General features: G+C 49.3%; 3 protein-coding genes across 6 annotated transcripts in view; all 3 read left to right on the forward strand.

The window, feature by feature from the left end:
* LOC307070675 (testis-expressed protein 2-like) overlaps positions 1-2,484 on the forward strand; it is a 29,237-nt gene extending 26,753 nt beyond the window's left edge. For all 4 annotated transcript variants that reach the window (XM_079729260.1, XM_079729259.1, XM_079729261.1 and 1 more), the window contains 4 exons: positions 1-17; positions 632-841; positions 1,525-1,645; positions 2,020-2,484. The exon at positions 1-17 is cut by the window's left edge and continues 97 nt beyond it. In XM_079729260.1, coding sequence (XP_079585386.1) covers positions 1-17; positions 632-841; positions 1,525-1,645; positions 2,020-2,184 — 513 coding nt within the window. In that variant the 3' untranslated portion in view covers positions 2,185-2,484. The remainder of the gene's footprint in view (positions 18-631; positions 842-1,524; positions 1,646-2,019) is intronic.
* A 2,428-nt stretch (positions 2,485-4,912) lies between these two features.
* On the forward strand, positions 4,913-18,207 carry ccdc40 (coiled-coil domain 40 molecular ruler complex subunit; the record flags this gene model as incomplete). The annotated part of the gene is made up of 16 exons (XM_079730384.1): positions 4,913-4,996; positions 5,889-5,972; positions 6,356-6,575; positions 6,877-7,034; positions 7,604-7,726; positions 8,286-8,407; positions 9,061-9,304; positions 10,124-10,306; positions 11,551-11,796; positions 13,642-13,855; positions 14,793-14,962; positions 15,408-15,499; positions 15,826-15,946; positions 16,902-17,171; positions 17,394-17,552; positions 17,950-18,207. The coding sequence occupies 16 exons, from the start codon at positions 4,913-4,915 to the stop codon at positions 18,205-18,207; spliced, it is 2,748 nt and encodes a 915-aa protein (XP_079586510.1).
* Positions 18,208-20,771: 2,564 nt separating this feature from the next.
* card14 (caspase recruitment domain family, member 14) overlaps positions 20,772-25,995 on the forward strand; it is a 22,054-nt gene continuing 16,830 nt past the window's right edge. Inside the window, exons 1-5 of the mRNA XM_079758944.1 lie at positions 20,772-21,103; positions 21,547-21,684; positions 23,912-24,237; positions 24,821-24,979; positions 25,934-25,993. Of these exons, the coding sequence (XP_079615070.1) occupies positions 20,890-21,103; positions 21,547-21,684; positions 23,912-24,237; positions 24,821-24,979; positions 25,934-25,993 (897 nt within the window). The 5' untranslated portion in view covers positions 20,772-20,889. The remainder of the gene's footprint in view (positions 21,104-21,546; positions 21,685-23,911; positions 24,238-24,820; positions 24,980-25,933; positions 25,994-25,995) is intronic.

A 25,995-nucleotide genomic window follows, 5' to 3' on the forward strand; every position in this document is an offset into this window, starting at 1 on the left:
TCCGTGGGCGCTGAAGGGTAGGCATCCCACACAGGCACGCAACTGTCCTGGTTGCGGGCAGCTGTCCGGGTCCCAAAGCATTCACACGCACGGAGAATGACGCGTGTGCAACGTGTGCAGTTGTTGTCCGTATTCCGCAGGAAAATTCGGAGCTTGTCTATGATCATGAAAAGGCTTTTTTGAAATTGAAGCAAATGAGTTCCATGGAGTTTTATCAGCTTTTGAAACAAGGTGCAATCAAACAATTTTCCAATCCCATAATGTCATAATATTATGACTTCATGCTTCCTCGAAAAAGACTTGCAAATGATGAATATTTGAATGGCTTATGATTAGGGTGGAAGTGAAACCCACTGTTTTAGCTTGAGTTCAACCGCTTGACGAGATTTATAAGACTGGGTTTTCGGCCCGAGCGTTTTAGGTTAAACGGGCAATCCCCATGGTAACGACCCACAGAAACATTGTGTTTTTGTTGTATTCTTTCTAAGCTAGCTCTGTAGCTGTGCGTGTGTGTGCGCGCGTTGCCATTATCGATGGCCTGCATTAACCACAGCCCCTTCAATCCTCCCCGATGGATGTCTCTGCCACAACCGCACTGACTCACACTCGGGTTTCACTTGACACGACGCAGGTTCGTGGGCGGACACAAGCCCAGCAAGATCATGAAGTTCGTGGACAAGATCACCAAGTCAAAGTACTTCCAGAAGGCCACGGAGACGGAGTTCATCAAGAAGAAGATGGAAGAGGTCTCCAACACACCACTGGTCCTGACTGTGGAGGCTCAGGAGCTGCGAGGCCGTCTGGCAGTCAACATCCCCCCACCCCCCACAGACAGGATATGGTAAGTCGTGCTACTTTATGCGCCAGGATATACAACATACATACAACCCGCATTACATAACACCATACACTATGTAAGGGACAAATGACGGTCATTATCGGGAAAATAAGCCCCAACAAGTGGGAAAATGTATAGAACGTCGCTGGAACGTCGCTGGTCGAAGCAAGACGAAACGGTCCGGTTCATCTTGCTTCGCCCTGAAGGATATTATTTTCGATAATGACCGGCGACGTTCTATACATTATCCCAGTTATTACACGGCTACTTGCCAAAATGAAAAAAATAACTTCACACAATGTGTCTTTTAACAAATTAATTTGTTACCAGCATTCGCAGTGTTGATCAGCAGAGAAATAGTACCGCCAAAGACGTTGACATCGCTTAGCAACCGAGTACACTGGGGTTGATAAGTTACCGGGCCTCTTGCAGAGGGATACGAAAGGCAAAAAATCCACTTTCCTTGGCAGCGGTCATTATATGCCTAGCAACGGTGAATTATCAAAATATAATTCACCGCCGGAAGTTGTGAAGGCCCATGCAAATGGCCGGAGCTTTCCACAGTATTAGAGCTGTGTAATAATCAACTGTAACACACGCCTCCTATGCCATTTTGTATTAAGCACCATGCTATGTAGTGTTACGAGGTTGGTTGTTTGATGACGCCGATCCTCTCCGCGCTTCAGGTACGGCTTCCGCACTCCTCCTCACCTGGAGCTGAAGGCCCGGCCCAAGCTGGGGGAGAGAGAGGTCACCTTCGCTCACGTCACCGACTGGATCGAGAAGAAACTCTACCAGGAGTTCCAGGTAAGCTCCAGCATCAAATGGGACCCCGGACGAAATCCAGGTCTACCTAGTAGGGAGCTGATTAGATCCTGGGTCGCATTACCAAGTGACCTGGTGGGTAGGTGTTGCTGGGCAGTTTGACAAAATGAAGACGAACGCTCATTACATCGAATTAATTAACTGAATTGTGGTCCTTTTTAAAGGGAAAGTAGCGATTGATCTTTTCAAATGACTGCAACATGAAATGTGTAAAAATGACCAAACGTGACTTTCTTCTGTACATTTTCCTTGTCCTTTTATTTCCTGTATTGTCCCCAGCTATAAAGTCATCCCATGTACACCAGACACAATCTTAAAAAACATTTGCTAATCTAGCCAGTCTCTCTCTGTTAAAGAAAATCCTCGTCATGCCCAACATGGACGACGTCTGGCTGACCATCATGCACTCTGCCATGGACCCCAGAACCTCCGGGGGTCCCCTGGCCCTCCCGGCGGCTGACCCACCCCCCTGCCTTCTCAGCCCGCCGACGGAGCCGCCAACCAGCAGTGAGGAAGTATAGGAGGGACGGCTTTACATTATTTTCCTCGGCGGTGTGGACGTACCCCGTGGCGGGGAACCGGAGCCAAAGCGCATAGCGGGGATTTATCCTGGAATAGTCTGGGCGTTGTGGTGTTTCTTTTTGCTAAAGCTCAGTCCCAAGAAAACACTGAAGTGAAGCCATTGTTTGCTTGCTGCTCTGCACTCCCTTTCCTTATCGACAAAGGAAAAGGTAAACTGTCTGTGAAGGATTTGTTTTTCATTACCGTGACCTATTGGGTTAGAGGTTGATGTAAGAAGTGATCATCGCGGGGTTGATGAAGGGAATATATATATATATATATATATATATATATATATATATATATATATATATATATATATATATATATATATATATATATATATATGAATGAATATACATTAAGCACAACATCTGTGCCGTGAACACAATGTGACTTTATTAAAGCATTCACCAGATACCTTGCAGTCTTAAGATGAAGGAAGAGAGCGAACGAGAGGGTGTAGAAAGTAAAGAGACACTAAAAAGTGAACGGACCGAAATGTCCTTTGTACGGCGGGGCGCGCGTACCGCGGTTCTGTTCAGGGTTCTTCAGAGAGCCGCAGGTGGGAACGGTTCAAATGAGCAGTGGGTTAACCGCGGTATCTGTCCCACAATCTTTCCCACGGTTAATTAATATAGGGGAAAAAACAAATCCACTCGCGTGTGTTAAGCCAAGTGCACTGGATGCGGAGGAACCTAATGTAACAGTGTGCCGCAACACCCTGTGCGTTTGCCCCCCGCCATCGGTAGTCCCTGATCAGGTGTAAACCTGCAGTATTAACTCATACTGTGACGCCACGCACCCGAAAGCCCTCGGCTTGCCAAGATAATTCCCTTTTTCCTTTTTCCCCCCGAAAGTAACCACGCAATCGGATTCTGCGTGCCTCACATATAGAGTAGTGCACGTCATAAAAAGCCCCGCGATGCAAAGTGATGTTTAATGGTGTGTCTTCGGGAGGGCTGACAAAGGCCTGTCAGCGCTAGTTAGGAAGCGTGGGAACGTGCACCGTGATCAGAACCATAAATATGATGTCGTTAGACGATGACCACCGCGTATGAGGACTTACGCAGGTTTTCATGTGGGGTAAATGTGTGTTTGAATGAAAGTATGTCCCAGGCCAACCTTTTGAATGTATTCAGGCGTTTCTGTCTTTTGTAATTTATGCAAATAAGGATGATTTATAACCAATCAGAGTTTGATTGGGCCATGCGGATGATTGCATAATTAGCAAGGGGTTTGGAAGACACAATGAAATGTGTCTTCTGAAGATGTTAGACATTCCTTGGCGGTTATCGTTTTAGTAATAAGAGTTTGTAGTATCAACCAGGAGGTGTCATTATTTATAAAGGAATATAATTTATGTTAATAAACTGGCAGGTGTATTTTCAACCACTCTAATCCAACGACGGTTTAAAATATTTCCGCCTGGTCATATGATGTATTATACTTAAAGGAATTTACCAATATTTACATTGCCTTATGGTTCATACTGTGTAGAATAATATAATTCGTTTTTTTTTTGTATTGGTTTTTCCTAACACTATTCCATTAGACGTTCATTGTTGCGTGTGTTTCATAACGCACACTCTCTGGACGCGGGCTTCAAAGACGATGGCTACGATGCACAATAATATCAGCAGTGAATTTGTTTACAACCGTTCTCTTAATCGCATTTTGTGTTCGTTTTGAGCGACGCTTTCGTTTCCCTTCTGTGAAAATTGACACTATTGATTTCCGTGTTCTGTGATCGACTACGTCAGCCTGGCTCTTCTTTAGGTTTGCGTCTAATTTAATGAGGGTATTCAAAGATTAGGTTATGATTTTGTTGTATGTATGTTGTTCTTGTGTAATGTTCAGGATGTTGCCAACTTTATCATGATTATTGTACCTGCCTTTTGTTAATAGAACTTACAATTCTCTAAATAAAAAAAAGTTTTTTTTCAATTGCTACGTTTGAGTGTTTCGTTGTTTGGCTGAGTACTGCAAAGGGTGTATTGAAGGTGTCAACACTATGTTGGGATGGGACGGTTTCATTTCAATGCAAAGCCCTCCCAGCCTGACGCTCTACCGCCATCTGCTGGTCACGTGCCGTCAGTGCAGGGCGCCACGGTTTTCTGACGGAAGTTTGCGGTTGCCTAGCAACAGAGCAGCGCATCAACCTGATCCCCTTTTTATTTCCTTACAGTTGGTAAGTACATTAAGACTAATGTTATATTTCTGATGTAAGTTATTGATTAACCAAAATCGCAGTTCCATGATAATAGTGTTGGCGCAATGAATAGTAATTTGGCGTTCATAACGACGCGGTATTAACCGCTTAAATTGCGGTAAAGCTGCTTTACTTGGTCTCCATTATCACAGAGAGTCTGAACATTCTTAAAAATCACAGTTTTAGATGATACCTATATTTCGTTGTGTTAAAATACAATAAAAGGGGGAGTTTTCACTGCTTTAATCGCATCCAGACCACATTAGATCAGGTCCTAATGAGATTATCCCAGAGAGCCTATACATTATTTAAAACACAGTTTCAGATGTGTCAAACCTTTATTATATTTGTGAAAATGCCATTAGGCTCATTTCATCGCTTTTTCTGCAGAATCGGTAGCTGTGAAAAGTTCAGCCTCGTCGATAACTCTGCAATTGTGTTGGTAGACATCAAATTCACAGCCAGGCAGTCTGATGATGGAGAATCCGGGCAGCGAGGGTGAAGGAGAGGAGATGGAGCAGGCTATTGGCCAGGACCCCAGCAACGCACCAGTTGAAACGGTACCGAGAAACCATCTCGTTCTGGTTTCCCCACTAGAGGCCGCATTGCCACGGGTTGATGTGCAGCATGCCTTCATGAATGACGCCTTTTTACTTTGTGTGTGTGTGTGTGTGTGTGTGTGTGTGTGTGTGTGTGTGCGTACATACTTTCTGAGTAAAGTTGTGTGTAAATTGTTTTGAAACACTAGTAGAGGGAGTTTCTTCTGCTCGTGTCCCAGGATGCATTAGGTGATAGTTCCGATGGAGAACAGACTGAGCCAGGGAGAGACGAGAGGCCTGGCAGGACTGAGGATGCAGTTCCTTCCGTCTCAGGTGATTTCTCCACTCACCCTACCATACTGAGTCAACACTTGTGTCTAATGCTTATTTTCCCCCAAAATGGTATCCCTGTCCTAGCAAGTGATCCCTGGAGGCTTGGAAATTGAAATGAGTGAGATGCAGTTTGTTTGAGAGCAGGGTTGATTGTGAATTTAAAACGTTCAAATTCTGTTCCCTCTCTGGATTTTAGAGCCAGACGATGTTGATGAAGATCAGACGACCCTTTGGTTCCCCACAGCAGAGGGGAGCAGGGAGGAAGAGGAGGACGAGGAAGAAGAAAAGATCATTCTTGACCCCGACCATGTTAGCATCACAAACAATCCCGAAATAATCCTTCAGTTTCCAGAACATGTTTGAATGATTACGTTTTCATTATTATTGTGGATAACCTTAAAATGGAAAAAAGTAGATTGTATTTATAAATAGTCATTTTATTGAATTATGTGTATCCGAGTGCTTGCGTTTAAGCAGTAGATATTGTCTACCAATGGCTGGTTTCACAGCTACATCGCTGAGGAGAAAATAAGAGCACAGCTTGAAGTGTGGTTTGACCGAAGGTTCTGTCTGCTTCCAGCCTCTGGTCAGAGGGTTCCAGAACGCTCTGAAGAACCAGCTCACCAGGAAGCTGCAGAGACTCGACCTGGACCTGAAGGATAAGGTTTGAACCTCTCTGACTCTGTATGGCTGGGAAGGCCTGCTGTACCATGGGGTCATCTGTCATACGTAGTGTGTGTGTGTGTGTGTGTGTATGCATGTTCTGAAATGGTTTAAAAGTAATGTTAAAATAAAAAGGTAAAGAATGTAATTAGTTTTACTGCTATAATAAAATAAGTAATACAATTAAATAAGATAAAATGAATGACCACAATTACAATTAAATTAATAAAATTTATAAATTCAATTAAAAAATCCAATTAAATTAAATCACTTAGATTAATAAAATAAATGACTAAATTAAATACAATTAGATTCATTTAAATTGATAAAATAAATGCTTGTACCTTCCTGTCCCTGTCTGCACCTGGCCCCCCCTCATCCCAGAACGCCCAGCTGAAGGCTGAGGCCAAGGGGGTGCAGGAGCTGGGGGAGAAGGTGTACCAGGTGCAGGCGGCGCTGGCCCGGCGCCAGTCCCAGCTGGAGGACCACCACCAGACCTCCGCCCAGACGGCCTCCCACCGCCGGCAGGCCCAGGAGAAGCTGGAGGTGGTCAAGAAGCAGTACAGCAGCACGACCAGCGAGGTGGCCGTGGAGCGGAGCCAGGGTGAGGCTCCCCCCAACCGTACCCATACCCCTACCACTACCTCCCGCCTCCCTTCTCTTTACACGTCGTGTCTCTTGTTGGTAATCGATACTACCGTGTTTGTTCTGCTGTGACATTCTCCTCCACCTCCTCCTCCTCCTCGTCCATCCTCCTCCTCCTCCTCTCCTCCTCCTCGTCCCCTCTACTCCTCCTCCTCCTTCTCCTCCTCGTCCCCCCTCCTTCTCCTCCTCCTCCTCGTCCCCCCTCCTCCTCCTCCCCCCTTCTTCTCCCCCCTCCTCCTCCTCCTCCTCCTCCTCTGTAGTCTCCAAGCTGCAGACGGAGAAGGAGAACCTCTTGCGTCGCCTCTCCTACATGCAGGAGGTGAACACCGAGCTGGGTGCCGACATCGAGGCCATGAGGAACGCCACGCGCAAGGCGCAGGCCGAGAAGAGCCAGGCGGAGCAGTACAAGTACAAGCAGGTGAGCTGTTCCCTCTTGGGGACACTAGCAGGCCTCCTGTTAGCGCGGACAGCACGGGGGGGGCTAAGTCTGTAGCACTCAATGGTCACAGTTCTCAAAGGGCTTGAATAATAATGTTCAAATAATGTTCCTCATATTGCACATTTCAATTTATTTCAATTTATTTCGTTTTTACACCGTTTTGTTTTGCCTTACATGGTGCTTTACTTAGAATTTATTTATTGTAAATTCGTATTTTACCTAATTTTATCCTTTTGTTCTTATTAAACCGTTGGTCGGAGATAAATGCAAGGTTGATTCCTCTGTATGTCTGGCACAAATTTTGAAATGGCCAATAAAGTTGACTTTGACTTCACTTGGATCCATTCCACGACACCGTGCTAACCCTTATACGTTTAAAGGCGTGAGGAAGAAAGCCCCGAATCGAGAGGAAGAAGCCTTGAGAAGGATCACTAGAACACACTGAAGCAGATCACGAATGAGTTCGGAGTAACCCCGGGATCGCCTTACCCTCCGGCCTGTCTCACCCAGCCGGCTGACCCCGGCCTGCCTTTCCCCGCTGTGTGTAGGACCTGTACGTGGACCGTCTGACCAGAGACCTGGAGAGGTTGACGGAGCAGGCGGCGGCGTACGAAGCCCAGGGCGCCGCCCAGAAACGGGAGACGCAGGCGGTCAGCGAGACCCTGTCTGAGGTGGGTCATTTTTACATTTACATTTCATGCCTCACACGAGAGGCTGCTTCACACACATCCGGAGGGCGGGGATGGGAACACCGAGGCACGTTCGAATCACAGGGACCAGTGGCGCCTGATGGGTAAGGAGTCCGTCTCCAGAGCCGGAGGTTGCGGGTTCGAGACCCACCGGTGTCAGATTGAATGTTGTTCTTAACGTTTGGGTTCCACTGTTCACCAATGATTTCTGTCTGGTGTAAAATGTAGGGTTAGTGAAATTAGTAATTTACCTAACTGGCCTGAATGGCCTTCTCCTTGAATGACCAGTATCTGTAAATCTCTTTGTGTGTCTGCTAAATTAGTAGAATGTGTGTGAGAGAGAGAGAGAGAGGGAGAGAGGGAGAGAGGGAGGGAGGGAGAGAGAGAGAGAGAGAGAGAGAGAGAAAATATATATGTACGTGCCCGCAACTTTGTGTGTTTTGGTGCCCTTACGTGTGTGTGCATATGCGTGCGCGTGTGTGTATGTTCGCATTTACACGTGTGTGTTTGTGCCTATAAACGTGTGTGTGTGTGCCTATAGGTCCAGCTGGAGACGGATTCCCTGGCCATGGAGAAGAGGCAGCTGCTGCAGCAGTGGGACAGCAGCCTGGTGGGCATGCGCAGACGGGACGAGGCCTTCAGCGCCATGCAGGACGCCCTGCGGTGAGGGACCCCCCCCTCACAGCAGATGCAGAGACACTGTGTTCTTCCACTGTCACTACGGGCTGGCTCCGGAGTGGGTTCTCTGGCTCCATGTCGGAGATTAGGAATAGCGCCGGGTTGAGTTAGAAGGAACGGGAGCGAGGTGCTGTGAGACCCGCATGTTTAACACGGGTCTGAGCATGATGGTTTACGTTTGAAATGGCTGACATAGTTAAAGGGTGATAGACTCATAAAAAAACAATGCAATGTTAATTCGTTTTTTTTCGTGAGAAAGATGAAAAATCGTAAAGTTAAACAATTAAAACTTGAAGAGTTTGGTACGTTGAACTAAAGTACACACGCACACACACAAACACATGCACGCACACGCACACACACATGCACACGCACTCGTACACACGCACGTCCAATTGCGCACAAGCACATGTGCTCGCACCCTCACTCGTACACGCACACGCAAACTTAAACACACACACTGACACACACACACACACACACACGTGTAAACACAAACATGCACATGCACTCTCGCGCACACACACACATACACACGCGTGAGCACAAACACACAAAAACACACATGTGCACATACACACACACCAAACACCCACACACACACACACACACACACATATACACCCCCCCGCCTGCAGCCTGGGGCAGCAGCACTCCCGGGCCCTGGAGGGGGAGTTGGACGGGTACCGCCGGTCGATCGTCCGGGAGCAGGAGAGGAACGAGGCGCTCACCCAGCAGCTGAAGCGGGCCCAGCTGGACGCCGTCAACTCCACCAAGCTGATTGGCCAGAGCCGGGCGCGGCAGGAGGCACTGCAGGCCGAGTACAGCACCTACGCCCGCACGCTGACGGAGACGGAGCGCCGCCACGCCAACCTCCAAGTGGTACGACGGGAGGGTGACGGAGCTCTGTGTGTTAGCGCCCGGCTGGACCGTTTGTAGCTCTGTCGACTTGTTTGATTGTGTAGCTCTGTGTGTTAGCGCCCGGCTGGACCCTTGGTGTAGCTCTGTTGACTTGTTTGATTGTGTAGCTCTGTGTGTTAGCGCCCGGCTGGACCGTTGGTGTAGCTCTGTTGACTTGTTTGATTGTGTAGCTCTGTGTGTTAGCGCCCGGCTGGACCGTTGTGTAGCTCTGTTGACTTGTTTGATTGTGTAGCTCTGTGTGTTAGCGCCCGGCTGGACCGTTTGTAGCTCTGTCGACTTATTTGATTGTGTAGCTCTGTGTGTTAGCGCCCGGCTGGACCGTTGTGTAGCTGTGTTGACTTGTTTGATTGTGTAGCTCTGTGTGTTAGCGCCTGGCTGGACCGTTGTGTAGCTCTGTTGACTTGTTTTACACATCCTGTCGGAGGCGGACTCTGTACGATTAGATATCTGTGTGTACTTTTTGGAACTTGAATCTGTGTTTCTTGGGCCCAAAGTAAGGGCGCGGTCCCTTTGAATGCAATGACATTGCATGCGTAGCGACAGTTTAACCCTTAATGTGTTGTTTTCCTATCAATGTTTTGCTTCCTTGACCCATGGTATCATTGTATTTAAGCATACATCTGACTTTGTCATCTACCCCCAACCACCCTCCTGTGTGTGTGTGTGTGTGTGTGTGTGTGTGTGTGTGTGTGTGTGTGTGTGTGTGTGTGTGTGTGTGTGTGTGTGTGTGTGTGTGTGTGTGTGTGTGTGTGTGTGTGTGTGGTCCGTGGCCGCCGCTAGCTGCTGGGCGAGCAGCGGGCGGAGCTGACCGGCCTGGGGCGGGGCCTGGAGAAGGAGAGCGCCGTTCGTCTGGAGCTGGAGGAGCGCGTCCTGACCCAGATTCAGAAGGGGCTCATCCACGACAAGGACGCCAAGTACAGCAAGCATCTGGCCGGCAAGATGGCCGCGCTCAAGAAGGAGCGGGTAGGACGCTGCCGCGCACCTGACGCACGTGGCGCTCCGATCCGTTGTCGTCGATGTTGTAGCACTTCTGTCGGATTTTGGGGAAAAGGAGGGTCCTCGTTGAGTACCGGAGCAGGCTTTTCACTGTCTTTATTGACAAGCCAGTGAAAAAAGACAGGAAGGAGTGTTGGAAGAGAGAGAAAAGGACCTGGAGGACTCAAAACCTGGGTCCCCACAAGACCCTGTGCCTATGTGGTTAGCTTGTTAGCACATTAGCTTATTATTACATTAGCATATTAGCTAATTTGCACATTATTTTGTGGTCTGCTTGTTAGAACATTAGCTTATTAGCACATACGCTTATTAGCACATTAGCTTACCATTAGCACATTAGCTCGTTAGCAAATAAACTTGTTAGCACATTAGGTAATGGTTAGGACATTAGCTTGTTAGCACATAAACTAGTTAGCACATTAGCTTATGTTTAGCAAATTAGTACTTTTTTTGTTTTACAAATCTATTGAAGGAATCATAGGGATTATGCAGGATAACAATACATTGGTTTTCCTTCAGATCAACCAGGCCTAACCTGACCACCCCCCACCCGCATCGAGCATACAAAAAGAAACAAAAAAGATAAAGGAAAAAAAAAAGCCAGCGTGAGAAAAGAGACTAAATGGTGACTGTCGAGATAGAGCACAAGACAAATTCAGGAAAAAGAGAGAAGAGCCATTAGCTCAGGTGCTAGGGTTGCCACTTTGGGCATTTCCCGTAGTAGTACTTATGTAGGATTAAGGAATAAGTTAGGGTGTTGGTTGATTATCGGAAAGGGCTTTTAAGTGTCTTTAGGGACAAGCTGGTGAAACCACACAGGTAAGGGTGTTGAAAGAGAGAGAAAATGACCTTTACAGCAGGGACAAACCTGGAAACCTGGGTCACCAAAAGGCCTATGTGGTTAGCACATTAGCTTGTTAGCACATCAACTCGTTAGCACATTATCTTGTTAGCACATTAGCTTGTTAGCACATTAGTTTGCTAGCGCATTAGCCTTCTAGAAAATTAGCTTGTTGGCTCATTAGCTTGTTAGAAAATGTGCTTGTGGTTAGCACATTAGCTTGTGGTTAGCACATTAGCTTGTTAGCACGTTAGCTTACGGTTAGCACATTAGCTTGTTAGCACGTTAGCTTGTTTAGCCCGTGAGCCTTAACTATTGGTTCATCATGTAATAAACACAGTAAACACTAATATGATAACCCTCACCCCAGATGAGCCAGCTGTGGAAGCTGGAGGCGGAGGTGGCGGCGGCAGGGCTGGCGTGCAGCGAGGCCAGCCACCGGCTGGACGCCCTGGCGGTGGAGCGGGCCTCCCTGGAGGCGGTGGTCTCCAAGCAGACCCAGGTCCTGGCCACCAGCCAGGCCAAGGTCACCAGCTGCATGACCGTCATCGAGCGCAACCAGGCCACCATCAACGGCTACAACAACAAGATCCAGAAGATCATCGCCAGCACCGGGGTGAGGGGAGGGGGAGAGAGGGAAAGGGAGAGAAAGAGAGAGAAGGGGGGGAGGGAGAGGTAGGGAGAGTGGGGGGGGGGAGAGAGGGAGAGGATGAGAGTGAGAAAGGGAGAGAGTTAATCACACAACTGTTACCCCTAGCGTCTATCGCTAGGCTGGGTGTTGGGTTGCTATGGAAGAGCTATTATATTATACAGCAATGATTCCTAACGTTTGACCTGAGATGCACCACTAAGACCTTTCGTGGACCACCTCACACGCAAACTAAAAGCACACTCGCATTATAAATACACTGTAAGATCCCACCTGCATTACGCCCGTGTACCACCAGGGGGTCTATATAATAGTAGGTCGTCGTGTTTGTAGTAAAATGCAATGTTTGGTAAATTGAGTTTACCAGCTAACTTAAATGTAAATGAATGCTTTCTGCCCAGTGCAACTGTTACGATATGGAGACACGCCATAGCCGTCGTTTGACCCTTGATGGGCGCATCTTGCTTCAACCTTATTCGAACAAGCTATACCTCGCTCCAAACTCCTCCCCACCTTCTCTGTGAAGCCAATGGATCTTCTTGATGTGCTCTGAGGCCATATGGGCTGCATCTCCCGTCTCTATCTCTCCCCACATTCACGCTTTCTAAGGCTCCTACCCAAACCCTGTCTGAGGTGTCAGACCTACTGTAGTGTCCGCTCGGTGCTGCCTGATGGATGCAGACGAAGGAAGACGGGGAGGTCTTACTTTAACATGTTGTATGGTGGATTTCTTTATGGGCCCTTTCGGAGCAGGAAGCAGAATCCTTCATTAGAGACCATTTGTGTTGACTTTTCTTATTGCAATACGACCACTTCCTCAATGACTCACTTAATACACTCAATCAATACAGGGACTGTGAGTCAATGTATTAATTGGGTTTTGGTTGAAACCATCTGCTAAATGACTCAATAAATTAAAAAAAAAGTCCCAGCCATGGCCGGGGCCGTATCCAATCAGAGAGCAGAGGAACAGGTTTTTCTGCTGTTGCCATAGTAACAGGCGTCGCCTCTCCTCCTCTCCTCCTCCGTTCCTCTCCTCTCCTGTCCTCTTCTCCCCCTCCCCTGCCCTCCCCTCTCTTATCCCCCCTCGCCTCCCCTCCCTTTCCTCTCTTTGCCTCTCCTCCTCTGCTCTCCTCCTCTCCCCCTCTACTCCTCTCCTCTTCCTCCTCTCCTCTTCCCTCCTTTCCTCTCCTCCTCCCCCTCCTCTCCTCCCCCCTCTCCCCTCCCCTCCACCCTCCTCCTCTCCCCTCTCCTCTCCTCCCCCCTCCTTCTCTCCTCTCATCCCCTCCTTTCCTCTCCTCTCCTCTCCTCCCCGCCTTCTCCTCTCCTCCCCATCCTCCTCTCCGCTCCTTCTCTCCTCTCTTCTCCCCTCCTCTCCTCCTCTCCCCTCCTCTCCTCTCCTCTCCTCCCCTCCTCTCTCGCTCCTCCTCTCCCCTCCTCTCCTCCCCTCCCCTCCTCTCCTCTCCTCTCCTCCTCCCTCTCTTCTCTCCTCCCCCCTCTCCTCTCCCCTCCTCTCCTCCTCCTCTCCTCCCCTCTCCTCTCCTCTCCTCCCCTCTCCTCTCCTCCCCCCTCCTCCTCTCCTCCCCCTCCTCCTCTCCTCTCCTCCCCCCTCCTCCTCTCCTCCCCTCTCCCCCTCTCCCCTCCTCTCCCCCTCCTCTCCTCCCCCCTCCTCTCCTCTCCTCTCCTCCCCCCTCTCCTCTCCCCCTCTCCTCCCCCCTCCTCCTCTCCTCCCCTCTCCCCCTCTCCTCCCCCCTCCTCCTCTCCTCTCCTCCCCTCCCCCCTCCCCCCCCCTCCTCTCCTCCTCCCTCCCAGAGCGCGGAGCTGACTCCTCTTCAGATGCAGGCCCAGGCCCTGGGCGGGCAGCTGGAGGGGCTGGAGGCGTCCATCAAGAAGGAGCAGCACCGCTGGAGTGTCCAGCAGGGGGTGCTGGTGGCTCTCACCCAGGAGCGGCAGGCCAACGGGGAGAAGACCCGCAAGCTGCAGACCCAGCACACCATCCTGCAGCAGAGGAAGCTACGCACCCAGAGTATGCACTGCGTAGAACACGCACGCACACATTCACACGCATTCGCACACATGCACACTGACTCAGATACATGGACATACACACACGCAGACACACAATTGCACAGACAAACACGCACATGTAGGCAACCACTTTTATTTATTTATTTTTTACACAGCATCACTGCTGTCTGAAAGGATTCACTTCTCTAAGAAATAATGATCCGTGTAGTCATTTCCTCCTTGTCCTTGATGGATTTTCTTATATTTTGCCATGAAAAGTTATCAAGACTAGTGTGGTTATTCATTAGTTGTACAAAACAATGCTATGAGTGCACAAAACCAGTTCCTGCTGAACAATAACGGTGAGACCACCCCTCCACAGGCCCGTCGCGAGAAGGCAAGCAAACCAAGCAATTGCCTGGGGCCCCGAGCTGGCCTGGGGCCCCAAGACAACGACTGGTTATGAATAAAATGCAACGACAAACTGACCGGTGATCGGCATAGGTGACCGAGTCCTAGGACGGCAAATGTGTTGAGGCGCCCTCCGGTGGCGCCCTTAATTAATTAAATTATATGAAACAAGCGAAATAAAACATGTTTACCAAACATGTTCCCAAATGGAACGGATAAGGCAGGGGACAGGGGATTAATTGACAGCGTGCATTGAAACTCTCACTATACTACGCACCCTCCCCCCGCCCGGAAGTCTTGCTTGGGGCCCCCAAATTCCCAGCTCGGGAGTCTTGCTTGGGGCCCCCAAATTCCGTGAAACGGCCCTGCCCCTCCACTCCCTCGAATTGGGAGGGTTTCTAGTACGGTCATAACAGACAACATTTAAAGCTCAGAGGGGTTTCGTGTTCTTAACACGTCTCACGTGAACTACACCTTAACGAGGAGCCCGACCCTTCTTCACCCCTTTACCCTGCGGTCCCCGTCCGTTCTGCCGCCCCCTGCAGGTGAGCTGCAGGCGGAGCGGCGCGAGCAGGCGGAGCTGGCTAAGAGCATGTCCTCCATGAGGGGGGACATGCTGAAGCTCAGCTCTCTGATCAGCAAGAACGACCAGCAGCAGCAGGCACTGGAGCAGGACAACAGCCTGATGGAGGCCGAGTTCACCCAGAAGCTCAAGGTCCGCCAACGCCCAACGCCCGTGTGTGTGTGTGTGTGTGTGTGTGTGTGTGTGTGTGTGTGTGCAAGTGAGTGTGCGTGAGTGTGTGTGTGCAAGTCAGTGTGCGTGAGTGTGTGTGTGCGCATGCTTGCGTGCACGTGTCTGTGTGTGGGTGTATCCGTGTGAGTGTGCGTGCACATGTGTGTGGGTGTATCCGTGTGAGTGCGTGCACGTCTGTGTGTGTGGGTGTATCCGTGTGAGTGTGCGTGCACGTGTGTGTGTGTATCCGTGTGAGTCTGTGTGCGGGGTGTGTGTGCATTGGGGATCCCTAATCCCCAATGTGGTCCGATCGGTGCTGTGACAAAGCATTCCTTCCTTCAGCATCGTCTCTAACCTCTCCCTGCCCCGCCTCTTTCTCCCGCCCTCACCGGCCCGGTCTGTCCCCCCCCCACCCCGCTGCGTTCAGGAGGCGGAGAGGGAGTCGGTGGACATGCTGATGAGGCTGGAGAAGAGCCAGGAGGAGAAGGAGAAGCTGATCAACAGCCTGGTGGAGGCAGAGTCAGTCACTCCTTCTCTTATGGGGCCGCACGTGGCTCCGCAGGTAGGGCCGGGCGGCTGGCAACCCAAAGGTTGCTAGTTTGATCCCCGGCTCCGCCCTGAGCAAGACACCTCCCCCTGACTGCTCCTGACAAGCTGGCTGTCGCCCTGCGTGGTTGACTCCGCCGTCAGTGCACACGAAAGGGTGTATGGGTGAATGCCAGGCAATATCGTGAAGCGCGTTGAGTGGCCACTGGTTAGAAAAGCGCTGTTTGAACGCAGTCCGTTTACTTTGCCTCTCTCGCCTCGCCGCCCGGCTGAGCCTGACCGTGTGACACCATGTGCAGGCGGCAGGTCATGCTGTGGGAGAGGAAGAGCCAGCTGGCCAGGGAGACGCGCGCCGCCCTGGACTGTGACGTGGGCCAGGGCGACATCAGGTCCATGAAGGCCGAGATCCACCGCATGGAGGTGGGCGACAGCGCCTTCTGCACCGTGGCCTGCAGTACCGCTCTCTGACCTGCGGGGCGGCGTACCACGTGCCATAGACAAACACCTCGTATATCTTTGTGTTTATTTGTGTGCGAGCGTGCGTGTGGTTGTGTGTGATGGCGTGTGTCTTTATATGTTTGTGTGTGCGTGTGTGCATGCCTGCTTGCGTGTATTTATGTACATGCGTGTGTGCGGGTATGTTTGCGTGTGTCTTTCTCTAAGTGTGGGTTTGTGCGTTTGTTTGTGTACGTGCCCGCTTGAGCGTGCGTGTCCTTATGTGTATGTGCTAGCATGTGTGCCTGCTTGCCTGAGTGTTTTTATGTTTGTATGTGTGTGTGTGTGTGTATGTGCGACTTCTTGCTTGAGAGTGTCTTTGTGTACACGTGTGTGTGTGTGTGTGTCTGTGTGCATATGTGTTTCGGTGTGTGCATGCTCACGTTTGCGCGCTTGTCTGTGTGTGTGTGTGTGTGTGTTTGTGTGTGTGTGTGTGCATGCTCACGTACGCGGCCTGTGTGTGTGTGTGTGTGTGTCTGTGTGTGTGTGTGCATGCTCACATACGCGGCCTGTGTGTGTGTGTGTGTGTGTGCATGCTCACGTACGTGGCCTGTGTGTGTGTGTGTGTGTGTGTGTATGTGCGACTTCTTGCTTGAGAGTGTCTGTGTGTACATGTGTGTGTGTGTGTGTGTCTGTGTGCATATGTGTTTTGGTGTGTGCATGCTCACGTTTGCGCGCTTGTCTGTGTGTGTGTGTGTGTGCGTGCTCACGTACGCGGCCTGTGTGTGTGTGTCTGTGTGTGTGTGTGCATGCTCACGTACACGACCTGTGTGTGTGTGTGTGTGTGCGTGCTCACGTACGCGGCCTGTGTGTGTGTGTGCATGCTCACGTACGCGGCCTGTGTGTGTGTGTGTGTGCGTGCGTGCGTGTGCGCGTCCAGGTGCGCTACGGCCAGCTGCAGAAGCAGCAGGAGCGTCTGCTGCGGGAGAGCGAGGCCACGGTGGAGCGGCGGGAGACCCTGCTGCTGCAGGCGGAGCGGGGCGCCGGGGGGGGGGGGCAAGCAGACCACCACCGTCAGCCAGATGCACCGCACCAACCAGGGGCTGCGCCGCAAAATACAGGACACCAACAAGGTGCCCCGGGCCCCCTGACCCCGATCCCGCCCCCGGGCCCCTTCACCCTGTGTCTGACCCCGCCCCCCTCACCCTGTGTCTGACCCCGCCCCCGACCCCTTCACCCAGTCTCTGACCCCGCCCCCGACCGGGGAATTGGTTAACCTAGCAATTGTTAGCGCTTGGCACTTGTTTGAACATGAACATCCTTACGGTAGCGACAGCAATATATTGTTGTCTTTCTTTCTCCTGCCAAATGTACATTTGCCAAACGCCCTTAATGTAAATGTAAATGTCCGCCCCCCCCCCCCTTACCCTAGAAAGTGTCAGAGAACGAGCAGGTGATCAAGGAGATGCAGGAGAGCCAGGTGCGTCTCGGCCTCGGCCTATCGGAGAAGAAGCAGGAGCTGTCGGAGCTGAGAGGAACCCACGCCGACATGACCTCGGACATCCACAACCTCCAGGACGCCAAGGAGAGGGTGAGGGCTCGCGTTCTGCTCTCGGTGGCGCGCACCGAGAGCCCCACCGGGGACAGGTGTCCTTCATCAGCTTTGGTTAAAAGCACTATGATGCCAACATCAGATGACGGCCTCAAGCTTGTCTATGTTTCTGTATCTGTCCCTTTTCAAAGAGACCTTAAATAAATGTGAGTGTGAGGTTAGCGTTTTACGGAGGTACATTAAACAGTTTGTCAAGGCCAATGGTTTGAAAAACAGAGCTGAACACCCTCTCCTCTTCCTCCCTCTCCCTTTCCTCCCTTTCCCCTCCTCCTCCCCCTCTTCCTCCCTCTCTTCCTTCCCCTCCCTCTCCCCCCCTCCTCCCTCTCCCCCCCTCCCCTTCCCTCCCCCCCCCCCCCCCCCCCCCCCCCCCGTTCAGAACCTGTCCCAGCTGGTCTCGCTCCAGGGCCGGGCCAAGCTGCTGCAGGCGGTGCGTGACGGCCGCTACACGCCGCTGTCCACGCCCGAGGCCGTGGACGAGGCGCTGCAGCGGCAGTGGGAGCGCGTGCACGCCGTCAGCGCCATCCTGCACCGGGTCTGCCAGGAGTCCCCCCAGAACCAGGGGGCGCTGCGGGCCCTGACCCGCTCCCTGGCCGCCCGTGTACAGGCCTCCGCCCCGGGGCCCGACACGGCCTGAACCGGCCCCAAGGATTCGTCATCGTCATCGTCATCGTCATCATCATCATCCTCATCCTCATCCTATTTTATTTTATCCAGTCCGGAATTGTTCCTCTGCCGGCGGTGGGGGCCTGTCTGACTCGTCGTGAAGGCCCTCTCCACACCGGGGGGTCCTGTGACGTGCGTTACCCCTGTGGAGTCCTCGCCCAGCCTAACTCGGTCCTGCCGCTCTACCTCCTCCCGCGTCTTCTTCTGTCTTTCTGGTCTCTTTCTCAGGCTTCCGATTCAGGACGGGAAAGGCGGAGGAAAGAGGGTGGGGTTGTTTATTGAAGAGATTCATACAAAGGAATAGGAGGTAAGATGAGATGAAGGGGCGATGGCGATGAAAGACAGGCCGATGAGAATGGAGGGAAGTCGATCCGATGGAGGCAGTGATGTATTTATTTTAATCCGTTAGTAGCTGTTCTTTTTGTCATCCATTTGTCCGACCTGCATACCTCTCGCTAATTTACCTCCTAAGTTAATAAACTTGTTTTTTTCATGTTATTTATGGAATGATAATGTGGTTGTATTCTTGTTGTGTTGCTGTTACCAGTGTGATTTAAATATTAAAGCGATAAACAAACACCCAGATGATATGTATCTCTTTGTTGCTGAGAGCTGCGCGGGCAATGAAAACTTTCCCTCTGTTCTCAGGGGAAGGCTCCGCTATGGTTCACCTGTTTAGATCTGACAAGAGGGCACAGGGTTTCCTATTGTTTGCGCCTGTTATCGACTCTTCTTAAGTAAGACAATAGATAACCACGTTTTACATTTCAGTATTCCGGGCAGCAGGAAGACAGTGAAGCTTGGATCTCACGGCATTCCAATACTGTCCGTCATCGTTGTGTTTGTCAACCATAGCGGCAACGTCAATCCACTAATAAAGTTCACTAGGGCATCGATGACACTGCTTGTGCCTGATGCATTTGCGTCACATTCAGTATTTTGGTGCATGTGTACATTGAACTTACTTATTTCCTTACTACTTTCCCAACACATTCAGTAATTGGGGGTGGCAACATGCCAGTGGCTGTTTGAGGTCAAGGTCTGCCTATGCTTCTGGAAGACTAGTCATAGAGAGAGTGACCAAAGGTAGCCAGGTAGGTAAGGAGACGGGGAGCTCGTCCAATTATTTCTTAAGGGACTAGACAGACTTATTGATTTTTTGGGTTTGCTTTATTGATTGCTGTCGGATATAAAAATAACAGATGTGACAAAAGATCAAGGGGTGACTCTTTCGGTGTCTCAAGATTCAATTTAGTTTCTTGGGGTGAACCAAGAAACCGAAAAAATAACCAATTCAAAATTTGTACTGATCCAGTACATTGGGCTGCCTATTTCAGGATCTTACCCAGTCCACAAATTACGTTAAGAAAGTACATTTTATACGTGAAAAAGTATCAACAGATATGACAAAAACGCTTCTAAAGTTTTTTATAAAAAATAAAAAAAGCCAAAATGTGACCATTTCTAACCGAAAGCTCTGCAAAACCATTACTAACCTTATTAGAACCAATCTTTAATCCAGCTAGGTACCATTTCTAACTCTAATAAAACCCCAAATCAAACTATTTTCTATTCTGTTCTTCCCTATCACTCTCATTATCCCATCGCACGCATTTCTCCTCTCACCTGACACAAAACAAGTGACGCTGGTTTAGCAGAAAGAAAATAACCAAATCAAATTGGAGTCCTCTCCTGGGCATTTCCCCAGGAGAGGACTCTCCAAGGAGCAAGCAGAACATCCCGCCGAAGCTACAATACCCAGTGCCGCTGAAAGCACTGCCTCGTATTGAGGATCTATTCTCTGTAGTAAGCAGATAATGGATGCAGTCTGCTTCCATTGTGTGGCTCCTCCACGAGAAAAGGTTTTACAGCATTTATAGTCAACAACCCATAACAGCTTCTATGTTTGCCAACTGTGTTGAGATCCTCCAGAAAGTGTATGTAGTATATATATATATATATATATATATATCAGCGTTGTTAACTACAGCTATTACCGTGCGACAATCACTGTGTATTTACAGGAGTAGGTGCGATTAGACATTAATATAGTAGCCTTCGATATATCTCATAAGCCTGCTGTGAATGTGTGTGTGTGTGTGTGTGTTTGTGTGTGTGTGTTTGATTTACAGTGCCGGCTTTGTGGTTTGACTGCATTCTGCAAACAATAAAACCTCATTTGGAAGGGCTTTGTGTTCCGAGCGGATATTGAATGTCTTGGGAGCAAACACAACTGGGCCCCTTGCCAGCATAGCGGTCAGCGATAACGGCTAATGATATATGTTGTTTTATAGAGTGCAGCAAATAGGCTGTTTCGGGTTACTTCGACATTGTTGGCATTTCCGCCTCCCTGTTTGTGTGTGTGTGTGTGTTTTTGTGAGGGTGTTTGTGTGTAACAAAGTCTATGCCTTGTCTTTCAGGTTTGTCACTCCCTGAAGCGTTGTGACGCTGGTGCCTGATAGGCGTGGACTGCTGTTTTATTTTTTTTGCTCGCTGGGCTCAGCTTATTAATCATGTTGCTCTGTGACATTGTGGAGATGTTTACGGACACGTGAGGGAGTGCGATTCAGGCTGCTCTTCTGCCTCACACACCGACACACACACACACCGACGCTCACACAAACACACACACGCTTGTCGCGTGTCCCTCGGCATGGCGGGCGAGTGTGTGATCAGGGGTCCGGACCTGAAGGACCTGGACGAGGAGGGACTATGGGAACTGATCAACGACCACCGGCATCGGATCTCTCTGGGGGTCCGGCCATGCATGCTGATCCCCTACCTGAGGCAGGCCAGGGTGCTGAGCGAGCTGGACGAAGACGAGATCCTCTCCTGCCACAACCTCCACAACCGCTCCATGAGAACCAGTGAGCCTTGAGACACTCAATCACCTTTTTGTTTCTGGCGTCGTGTTCTGCCGATGCCTGTGTGTCTGACGTTAGTGTCTCGTGTACTGTGCGACCGCTGGGATCTGATCCCATGTCTTTATTTCTTAACGTTCATAAATGTCGACGGACTGTTGTTCTAACTAATTAATAATCGGACTAAAATTGTTGAATGTTGTGGTGTGTTTATAGCATTTGCATCTTTAGATAGAGTGCACATAGGTGGAATGCCTGTTCCTAATCGTAACACTGCGTACGAGTTTCCCTCTCCCCTCCACATTCCAGAGCGTTGACCTCGGTTGACTTATCGACAATTTAATCTCCCGCTCCGACCGGGCAAAAGTCATTCCAGCGAGGACCTTTCTTAACGGAGCCTCTGTCGTGTTTGTGAGGCCTGACCGCTGTCGTGATGATCTCCTTCTCAGGTTACATGCTGGACCTTCTAAGGACTCAAGGGAGGAACGGTGGTGTGGCCCTGCTTGAGAGTCTGATGATTCACTACCCCAGCCTCTACACCCAGGTCACCGGGCAGAAGGCCAGCACAGAGCCATCCAAATTCAGCGGTACGTGACAAAGCGTCCCTAATTCCGGCCTTTGAGTTGTTGTTGCAACTGTGTGGGAGGTGTCCTCTCACTGTGTGTGTGTGTGGGGGGGGGGGGGGGGGGGGGGGGCTCCACAGAGACAGTGTTGAGCCTGAACTATGCTTCTGCGACTGAATAGCCGCCCTAGGTACGGCATGGGTCCGTACTCCGCTCTTTGCACCCAGGTTTCTAAGCGGTGATTGTAGTGCGCAAAAAGTCCACAAAAGTCGCCAAAGTCACGAAGGTCGCCATCATTCAGCAAAGGTTGACGTAGGTTGTCCAAAGTTGACACACAGTTGGAAAGACGATAAAGTAGCAGGAAGTTGACAAGTCGTCAAAAGGTCCCCAAAGATAAGATACTGAATCAGTGATTATCCTAAAGTGAAGATAGATAGATAGATGGATAGATAAAAACTTTATTAATCCCCCAGAGGGAAATTCCTTTGTTACCACAGCCCAGAAGCAGTGGAAAACAGAGGATGGAAATACATTAAAAATACTAAGTACAAATGAAAAAGTAAATAGACGCAAAAGTTATCGATGTTCTAAGGTTGTAAATGAGTTGTCGTACAAATTGACACACACGCAGGCATCCTAAAATAGTCATGAATGCAGCAAGAAAGACAAGAATGCTGTTCACCAGCCTCACCTGTGGTTAATGTCTTAGCGAGGTGCACTGTGTGTCGCAAACATCGGCGGCCGATGCGATCAGGCCCTACGGCGGCTTTCCGACGCAGGCACAAACCCAACTCATCCCATTGAACCCCTTATCACACTTGTTGTTATGTTACTTTATTTTGTTGTTATGTCACTATGTTATTATGTTACATGTTATAAGTTGTGTAGTAAATATATTAATAGCACAATTGGAGTGTTGGGAAACGCAATTTCGGTCCTCTATGTAACCTGTTGCATGGTCGGTCTGACAATAAAGTTCACTTGACTTGTTTTTCGATTTGATTTGAAAATTGTATTTCAAATATGCAGGAAACATGTCATCAAATGAAAGAAACAAAACAAGGCTCTATTTTTCCTTTTTTTTTCTCAACACATTTGAAAAGGAGTGGGAAGAAGTATACACTTGTTTATGCCCAGCCCCTTTCATTAAATCATACAATAATCATTAACTACCAGAGATGTGGACTCGAGTCAGACTCGAGTCATGATTTTGATGACTTCAGACTCGACTTGACAAAATTACAAAAATTACGCATGACTTGCGACTCGACTTAGACTTGACTGCTATTGACTTGAGACTTGACTCGGACTTTGCCTCTTTGACTTGTAATGACTCGACATGTCTTGAGTCAAAAACATTTATTGTTTTAGATATCTAACCTATTCCCCGCCTAGAGGGCTAGACACCCAAGACGCATTCACTTCCGTGAAGATGAGAAAAAAAACAGCGAGCGAAGACAAATCTACACTTCAACGATATCAAAACGAAATTTCGATATCGTTTATACTTTATTCAGAATAACATTTTTACTTTCATATCAGCTGCGTTTTGAGTTGGTCCCATTGAAGCCGTCTGGCCAGCCTCTGACACTTAAGACATCGTAACTAAATCATTGCTCAACCATTTACCTTCGTTCAAAAAATATAACAAATCTACACACTCGTATCTTCAATGATATCTAAACTGAATTTCAATATAATTTATGCTTTCTTCAAAAAATCACAGTTTAAGTTTCATATTGGCTTCGTTTCAGTTGGTCTCGTTGATTTACGTTGACGGTGGAGGTGAGGACGTTCAGCAGTGTTGCCAGATTGGGCGGTTTTCCCACCCTGTTGGGCTACTTTTAACAACATAAGATTTCGGCGCATGGGCATATCATAACACATTTGAAGACAGAAACAAGGAACATATAACTGTATTGATAAGAAATGACTGTACATTAGAGTGATCTGTTGAAATAATGATCAATAGCCTAATTATGACATTATTAAGTAAAAATACATGGTGACTTGTTCAAGACTTGAAAAAGTTTGGGACTTGGACTTGGACTCGACTTGGCTTTGGTGTGACTTTGACTTGGACTCGACTTGCCTTTCCCCGTCTTGACTTGGGACTCGACTCGGACGTGACTGCTAAGACTTGGGACTTGCCAAACAGTGACTTTTTCCCATCTCTGTAAACTACTACCTGATTATAAACTACTACCTACTTGTCTGACGACTGTGTTGACGGTGTCTCTCTGCTCGCCAGGCCTGATCAAGTACTCGGAGCTGACGGAGTACCTGGTGCGGGCCGTGACGGGCATGCAGAAGGAGCTCCAGGAGGCGCGCAACGAGGCAGGCCGGCAGGGGGGACGCTGCGTCGCCCTGCAGGCGGAGATGGGCCAGATGGCGGAGGCGGAGGAGAAAACCCGCCGCTTCCGCTTGGAGAACGAGCACATGCGGCGGCAGCTGGCGGCGGCGCACCGCGAGCTCACCAAGCTGAAGGACGAGCGGTGCGACCTGTACGTGCGCCACACCGCCGCCATCGAGGAGAAGTCGGCCGTGAACATCCGGAGCCGGGACCTCACCCTGCAGGTCGGAGGTCACGCCACAGCGGAATACAGGGTGGGGGGGGGGGGGGGGGACACAAGGCAGTTAGACATGCATGATTTGGTCAAATAGTCCAATTTTAAAATGTAACATTTTAATTTACATTTTAATTCCTATTTTTCCATTTAAAATTGTAAAATGTGTAAACTTAAAAATTTTCATTTTTTGAACTTAAAAGTTTTAAATGTGTAAACTTAAAAATGTAAAATTAGTAAACTAAAAAATGTACCATTTGTAAACTTAAAAATAAAAAATTTGTATGCTTAAATCTTAAAAAAATATTTTTTATCGTAATTGTAATATTTAACATAGAAAAAATTAATTGTCGTCTTAATTAAACCCTCCGAGTTTGATAAACAAACGCAGACTATGAGGGCGAATGGGAACATGTGATGTGAAAAAATACTCTGGCTCCTTTATTGCAAAGCCTCACTAGCACCGTGGTCCCTGTCTCTGTCATCTGTGTGTGATCCCCTGTTCCTCTGCCTGTCCGCCTGTCTGCCTGTCCGCCTGTCTGTCTGTCTGCCTGCCTGTCTGCCTCTCTGTTCGTGTTTGGTGCGGTCTGCAGGTGTACCAGCTGCAGACGGAGCTGCAGAAGGCGCAGGCTGAGACGGACTACCAGAAGCGGCGCTCGCTGAAGTGTGCCTCGCCGGCCGAGACCCAGCAACTGCGCGAGGAGCTCAGCGCTCTGCGCAGGGAGATCATGGTGGTGGAGAAGTTCAGCCCGGTGAGGAACGTCCCATCTGGGCTTCTGCTCTATGACCAAATGTGTTGAATGTTAAGAATGGGAATGTGCTTGACTAAAATAATTTTATAATTTGGGTCTCATAAGGAGTTTCTCAACATTTATGTCATTTTTGACAAAAATGTCCAAGTCTGGTTCCAAACTTCCAGCTAAAAGCACTCACACGCGCACGCACGCGCACACACACACACACACACACACACACACACACACACACACACACACACACACACACACACACACACACAGACAGTCAGCATCTCCAGAGAAACGGTGTGTGTACATGGTTCTTCCAGGTAAGAAGTGTAGGAAATGGTCTGGAGAAATACAAATATTTGACCCGTCAACTAAGTGATCGATAGCCATGGAGTGTGCCATTAACACTCTTGACAACTATGCAAGTGGTTACCAACCTATCACCTTTCAGCAGGGGACAGAACAGGAGCTGTCTCCATGGGTACACAGATAATCTAAAACAAACGCACATCCAAAATATATTGCAAGTGCGTTGCTCAACACTCGGATATGTGACATAAAGGCTTATCCATTTACGTAACGATGAAGTGATTAAGGTTATATAATTTATGTGATATTGTTACTAGGGATTTACCCAAGTAACAATAGCTGGTAACCTGAAGGTTGCTGGTTCGATCCCCAGCTCCTCCTAGCTGATTGTCGAGGTGTCCTTAAGCAAGGCACCTCCCCCTGACTGCTCCCGACGAGCTGGCTGTCGCCTTGCGTGGCTGACTCTCCCGTCGGTGTGTGAATGTGTGCGTGAAAGGGTGAATGTGAGGCAATATTGTAAAGCGCTTTGGGTGGCTGATGGTTAGAAAAGCGTTGCATAAATGCAGTCCATTTACGTTTCCATTGATTTACCCAGGACATATCGCTAAACAGATGCTAACAGCGTAGCTAACCTAGCGCTCCATCCCCCAGGCCCATGAGGACATCCTGGCCCAGGACCTGGCCGAGGCCCGGGACGGACGCATGGAGCTGGC

This window comes from Pollachius pollachius, assembly GCF_949987615.1.
Source record: "Pollachius pollachius genome assembly, chromosome: 2".
In the NCBI taxonomy this organism is placed as follows: Eukaryota; Metazoa; Chordata; class Actinopteri; order Gadiformes; family Gadidae; genus Pollachius; species Pollachius pollachius.